General features: G+C 53.8%; 1 protein-coding gene across 1 annotated transcript in view; it reads right to left on the bottom strand.

Annotated features, from left to right (window-relative positions):
* The window catches only part of LOC114486374 (transient receptor potential cation channel subfamily V member 6-like), a 52,792-nt gene that overhangs the window by 32,376 nt on the left and 13,682 nt on the right, over positions 1–6,734 (bottom strand). The window contains 7 exon segments of the mRNA XM_055084702.1: positions 7–96; positions 204–350; positions 862–1,037; positions 1,185–1,283; positions 1,570–1,707; positions 2,084–2,206; positions 2,369–2,466. Of these exon segments, the coding sequence (XP_054940677.1) occupies positions 7–96; positions 204–350; positions 862–1,037; positions 1,185–1,283; positions 1,570–1,707; positions 2,084–2,206; positions 2,369–2,466 (871 nt within the window).

Here is a 6,734-nt window from a genome sequence, read left to right as displayed (position 1 = left end):
TATGGCAGCCAGCATACAGAAGTATGGCCGCCCATATCTCTTCCACTTGAGGTTCACCAGCTCCTTCACTGGCGTCTGGTCCAGGATCTGGCGAGCCTGCCGCAGAACAAGAAGAGAGCAAGCAGCTCAGAGACCCCGACTCCCCTCCCCCGTTGCTCCCTCCCCTGGAGACCACCCCCCTCCCCCCTCCCCGTACCGCGTACCTCCCGCTTCTTGGAGGTGACGATAAGCTCCAGCAGGGATTGCCCCTCCCCTGGGGAGTCGATCTCCGTGAGGTCGTAGAGAGTGGAGGTCAGGGGCCCGCACGTCCACTGGATGTGCTTCCGCTTCTGCATCAGGTGCCGGAACATCTAAGGGTGGGGGTCGGGGGCAGGGGAGTGGGGAGGGGGAAGCAAAGGGGACCGTCGCAGGGCGTGGCTGGGAAGCGCGCCCGGAGCACGGCACCCCCGAAAGGGCGCTCGCTGTTCCCTCGAAGACCACAGCCTTGTGGGCAAAAGAGCCCATCCTCGCGCCTGCCTCCAGCTTCATCCTCTTCCCCCGTAACTCCCTCTAGAGCTTGGAAGCAAGAGGTGAGAGGGTGCAGGGCTGCTGCTTGGGGGTTGAGAGGACAAGAGGACGCGGGCATTTCAAACCACTCCAGGGTGGGATCTAGACCCTGAAAGTCTCCAACGACTCGGGGCGGGGGGGGGGGAGGAAGTGGGTGAGAGAGAGAGACGGGGGCTGCGAAAGAAATTCCAACTGAAGCTGAAAACAGGACCTCAGCATCGGGGATGACTGGTGACATCTGTTTCCTCAAAGGGCCAGAAACGTAAGAGGAGGGTCAGGAGAAGGACACGGTGGGACTGGGGCAGGGTCCCTCACCGTGGTGTTGCCCTCCACTCCAGCCAGCTTGAAGGGCGTGAGGCCCTGGTGATTGGGCACAAGCTCCAGCGACGGCAGGTGGCCCCCGTACGCATCGTAGGACAGCAGCAGGTTGTACATGTGGCAGGCAAAGGTCTTGCTGGGCTGCAGGACCAGGACGTGCAACACTGTGTTTCCTGGGGGAGGACACGGGCTGTCACGTGGCCACTGGGACTAGAGCCCCTGATGCTCCCCGTGACCGACCCCCCCCACCGCCGGGTGGACCTGAGGGCTGTCCCGGCCCCTCCTCTGCGACCCAGCTCCCCCTCCCGCCCGGCTCTCACCCAGGGAGTCCTGGGCCCGGATGTCGGCGCCGTGCTCAACGAGCAGCCTCACGATCTCCTCGCTGCCCATGCAGGCCGCAAAGGACAAAGGGTGCTCCCCTGGGGGTGCAGAGGGCCCCGTGGCTTGAGGGTGCAGGCCGGGACGGGCGGTCTCTCCAGGGGACTGCCTCTCCCTCCCCGCATCTCAGCTCTGGGCCTGGGGACACTTGTCAGCAGAACCAGAGGCGGGGACGGTGCGGAGGGCCCCGCGTCGGGGGCTTGGCTCTGGCTTCCAGCCTTGGGGGGACGGACCCCTCCCAGCTTCCCCCGCATGGAGCCCCCTCAGCCTGCCCTCCCTTTGCTCCCGGCCCCTCCCCATCCTCCCAGCCCGGGCCCTGGCTCTCACCAAAGTAGAGGAGGTTGTGGGGACCCGGGCAGAAATTGGAGCCTGTAACTCTTGCAGACACGCTGGCCCCGTGGGCGAGCAGGGCTTTCACCAAGTTCACGTTCTGGTTCATGACGGCCATGTGCAGTGCCGTCTGACCTGGACAAGAGAGCTCTGGTCATGGGGTCTGTCACCAAGATCCCGCAGGGGGTCCCTCCCGTATCTCCGCAGGGTCCTCTTCACCAGGGCAGCCTTGCGCGGGGAGGATGGGGGTGGGGGTTGCTGAGCCTGGCAGGGTTGCCAGGGGATCTGGCTGCTGCCTGCCTCTTCCCACTCTAGGCCTTTCCATTTCAGGGGTTGGTGCTCGAATGAGCTGCACTGAGGATGCTGAGGAAGAAGGGACACGACGAGGGGGATAAAAGAGGAGGGGGGCTCACATTCCCTCTTGGTTTCCCCAAATTATCCACCGCCAAGGCTGACCTGAAACATTGAGTTGGTCGCTCCTCCCTCTATCCTGAGCCCCTTGGCCTCTCACCTTCATACAGCTCGGAGGTAATGGGCTCGTCGACCAGCTCCGGGGCAGCCTCCATCAGCGCGATGGCGGCCTCCAGGTGGTCATAGAGGGCCGCCACGTGCAGCGCCGTCTCCCCCAGGGCTCCTGACATTGACAGAAAGAGTCACATGGCTTTGCTGGAGCAGGGGAGTGGGGACTGGAGAGGTTTGGGGGCCCACAGCAGAAGGTGCTGGGGCTCTGCAGGCAGGAGGCTGGCGGAGGGGGAGCCGCGTGCACAGGGCTGACCCGGGAGGAGATGCCCCTTACCTTTCTCGTGGACATCGCAGGCTTCATATTTGAGCAGCTTGCGGAGAGCCTGGATATCGTTCTCCTTGGCAGCTGTGAGGAGAGGAGACTCCCAGATCCTGCAAGACAGCGGAGCATGTCCGCTTGTGGAGCAGGGTCTATCATACCCCTCAGTGGCAACGAATTCCAAGTGTCCTCATCCAGAGAGGTGGGGCCGTTGGGGGAAAAAAGCGCCGCCTGATCGCTCTTCCTCTGACCGGTTAGTTAACCCAAAGCAACTTTTTCCCCTTTTGGCTTGCGTGGGAGATGGTCAGGAACTGCTTTCCTTTCCCCTGGGTGCCGTGACCAGGGTGTGTGTGTGTGTGTGATCTGTGCACCTGGGGTATAGAAGGAGGAGTTTCAGTTAAAATACTCATTCACCTCCTGACCTATTGACCTCTGGAGGAGGCCTGTTTTAGCTGCACTCGAAGTCTTGAGATTACTCTCCAAGATAAGCTTTGTTTTCATGGGCTAAGAATACAAGGAATCCCTCCCTCATATTTGTGGAGGAGGCTGACATGCAGACGCTGGCAGATTTTCCTCCTGTTGTGTGATGCTCCCCTTTTAGGCCTCGGCAAAGCCCTTTGATTCTGGCACTTTCCTTCCTACAACAGCATGTTTGGGGGGTCAATCAAAAAGCAACCGTGGGTCCTTCTTTTCCTTCTGGCCCCCTACATCAGATTACAGTCTCTCCCTACTTCCTATCTGCTTCTCACTTGTTTTAGGCAAAGAATCATCTTCTTTGACTTTCCAGTCTTACACCTACAACAAACTGAAAAACCTTTTGTAATATCAAAAACTTAGCCCAACTGAGACACGTGGGGTCCCTTTTATTTAATTTTCTCTCCTGGCCCAGAACCACTTGGTCTTTCTACGGGAGTGAATGAAATAACACTATTTATCCATAGATGGCCAGTTACTTGAACAGGAGCTCATACACCGAAGAACCCATAGTAGCAGGAAATCGACTCCAAGAGCGGGGGGTGAGTGGGTGTTCAGGAGAGGAGGAAAGAGCACACGACACGTCCATCTCCCTGAATGCTGGCCCCGGCTCCCCGCATCAGGCCACGGAGGCAGCCACCTGTCGGTTCAACACCTCTCTCCGTTCAGTGCCTGCCTTCTCATTGCTTCTCATTAATGCCTGTCCTCATTCTCTAGGCCAGGATTAGCAAAATATTCTCTTGCCCTACGCCCTATTTACCCCAATCCATTCTTCTGGATGCTGCCAAGATACTCTCTCTCAACGGCAGATGCAACCACAGTTCACAAAAGTCTGATGGGTCCTTAAACACCCAGGAGAAGAAACTCAGAGACGCTCTACAGCCTTTGTGCAACTCCTTTTCCGCGCTCTCTTCCTCTCATTGGCCCTCCACCCAGCATTTCAGCCTCACCATCCCAGGGCACACCATCCTCCCCATTCCTGTGCTATAACTCAACTCTCCTTCCACCTGGACTCTAATCCCCCACCCCGCCCTATTCACTCTCTATTCTGTGCTCGAGATGCCTGGGAATATACCCAGCGTATGGCAGGCACTCGTTGCCACTATCTGTAGAAGGAGTGAACTGTAGCAATGCCAGAAGGTGGTTTGGCTTTACTGCCCTTGCTTATTATCTCCATCAGGCCACCCCCTAAGCCAACCTTAGGCAAACGTATAATCTAAGTAAAAAATAGTATGCTTGGTATGCGCACACAGCTGCAAAACAAGTTTGTTACACCTTCCGTCACCCCCCACCCCCCATCATCCTACCATCACCACTACCTTTCCCAACAATTCGCCCAAAGCCCCCCTTTATAGATGTTGTAAAGCAAGCAGTGTTCCCCAACACACACACACACGCACACGCGCACACGCGCACACACACATACCACACAGCAGGAAGTTTTCCACCCTCTCCTCTGGCCTTACTTTCATTTTAGCATTTTCACTGTGTTCTGTGATTAGCATCTGTCTCTTCCTCTACACTAGAGGCCCTTGAGGTCAGAGATCAGCCACTTTCTCATCTTTGTAAACTTTCTCTGCCCCCCTCCAATTAGCTTCTAGTTTTGTGCCCCGTTTTGACTAAAGGTTAATGGCAAAGCTAGAAATAAGTCCAAGGGGGCTTCTGACCCAAGTGCAGAGTCTCCTCCCTGCTTCCTAAGACATGAGGGGGAAGGCTAGTCAGTGGCAGCCTCAAAGATGTCCCTCTTGGTCCCGACACATCTCTGATGCCCATAAATGTCTCTCACAAACCTCCAGTCCATACGTGTTCCGTTTCTGGCCTCTGCTGACTGCTCTCCTGGCCTGGGAAGGGCAGGGAGCTATTGGTTGAATGGGGCTTGCCAGATTTGCCAAGTAAAAACACGAGGATGCTCGGTGAGAGTTGAATTTTAGATACACAGAAAATAAGTTTTTAATATAAGTATGTCTCATGCGATATGTGGGCCACACGTATACTAACAACTTATTTGTTGTTTATCTGAAATTCAAATTCAACTATGTCTTGTATTTTATCTGGAAACCCCAATCGGGATTATGGAGACCTGGCCTCCCTTGGGTGGCAAACTCCAGAATCCAGCAAAAACGGAGGGCATTGTCTGAATGATTCCCAGGGAAGCAGGCAATAGCATCACAGGGCCACAAGGGGGCAGCCGAGAAAGCCCTTGCTCGCATTCTTGTTAATAAGGCAGATCCCGTGCCCCGTAAAAAAAGGCACAAGAGCAGACGCATCAAAAGATTCTTGTGCCTGGGAAATTAGCTTCGTCCAACGCAACCCAGCACAGACGTTTAGATCTGGAGCAGAATCTACGCATCTTCACCGGACACCTCCCTGCGGCAGGAAGAAGAGACGATATTGCCAAAATGTCTTCTGATGTTAATGGTTAAATTATACTCCCTCCCTCCCAGGGGAGAGTTTCACTTTATTTAGTAGAATGCTTAACATTGCTACCAGAATCTCTTACCTACAAACAGTGATTTAGAGCAGTGGTCCTTAACCAGCGGTGATCCCCTGCTACCTCCCAAGGAATTTGGCAATGTCTGGAGACATTTTTGGTTGTCATGACTGCAGGAAGGGGTGCTAGTGGCATCTAGCGGGTAGAGGGCAGGGATGCTGCTAAGATTCTTACACAAGGCAGCCTCCCGTAACAGAGAATTATCCGCCCAGCATGTCAAAAGGGCCAAGGTAGAGAAACCCTGACCTTGAGGTATAATTATTCGTAATCTTTTGGGGAAAGTATTTTTCACATTAAACAGAGGAAGAAACTCTCTCTGTGTGTTTTCTTACAAATCATTCAATACTCAACTAAGGAAATAAAAAGGTGAAGCCTTTCAAGCACCCACTGATTAAGTATTTAATAAAAGACTTAATAAAAGAAATTAGAGAGCAGATCTGAAATTATAAGGATATGAAAGGTGTTTCTGGAATTTAGAATGTCTTATTTTGCTTGACAATTATAAAATTGAACGGTATGGTTCAATAACGGACTGGTAGAAATGCTACTATAGGATTTCTGGCATAAAACCTAGCACACTTTCTCTAGAGTAAATAAATCATTGCTCTTCCCTCAGGGCTCCCTCTGGGCCCCAAGGATCTGTCACTCACCTTCTCTCCCTGTCCCCTCAGCCTGTCCTCTCTGCCTCCATCCTCGTGGATATGTACACGTCTGTGTGTGCATTCACATGTGGACCTGCACCCGTGGGTGCCGTGTGCACAAATGAAGTTTTATATTTGGTTGCTGGGAAACAAGGCAGGATCAAGAGTGTCTAGAGAAGAATTCAAATCTGAATTTTAGAGCTAGAAAGTCCCTAGAAACCTAGTCTAATCTGTTCATGTAATAGATGGAGAAAAGAAGCCTGAAGTCCCGAGGTGATTTGTCCAAACAAGTCAGAGGCAGCTCTGGGACTCCCAATGGCCGTATCTCTGTCCCTATTTCTCGGTGATAATCAGGATCTGAAGAGGGGTCAGAGGAGGTACAGGGGACTGGATCCACATGTGTGGGTCCCACTGGTTTCTCCACCAGACCCTCCCGGAGGAGCATGCCAGCTGGGCAGGGGAGGGCCACACCATCTAGAAGCCCTGAGTCTGGTTCCCTGGGTGGATCCAGCTCTGATAGGAGGAAGCTCACAACCCCTCTAACTCCTGCCGTCACTGGGACTTGCGTTTTGACTCTCCTTATGTCCTTCTTAATCACAACAGTCCCATGGGTTAAATGTGCTTTTTAGCTTCCAAAGCAGCATCTCACTTCTTTTTTTTTTTTTTTAATTTTTTTTTTTTTTTTTTTTTTTTTGTGACGCGGGCCTCTCTCTGCTGTGGCCCCTCCCGTTGCGGAGCACAGGCTCCGGACGCGCAGGCCCAGCGGCCATGGCTC

The sequence above is a fragment of the Physeter macrocephalus genome, chromosome 5 (genome assembly GCF_002837175.3).
Source record: "Physeter macrocephalus isolate SW-GA chromosome 5, ASM283717v5, whole genome shotgun sequence".
Taxonomy (NCBI): domain Eukaryota; kingdom Metazoa; phylum Chordata; class Mammalia; order Artiodactyla; family Physeteridae; genus Physeter; species Physeter macrocephalus.
Note: the sequence above shows the minus strand (reverse complement) of the source record. Positions and strands in the feature narration are given on the sequence as shown.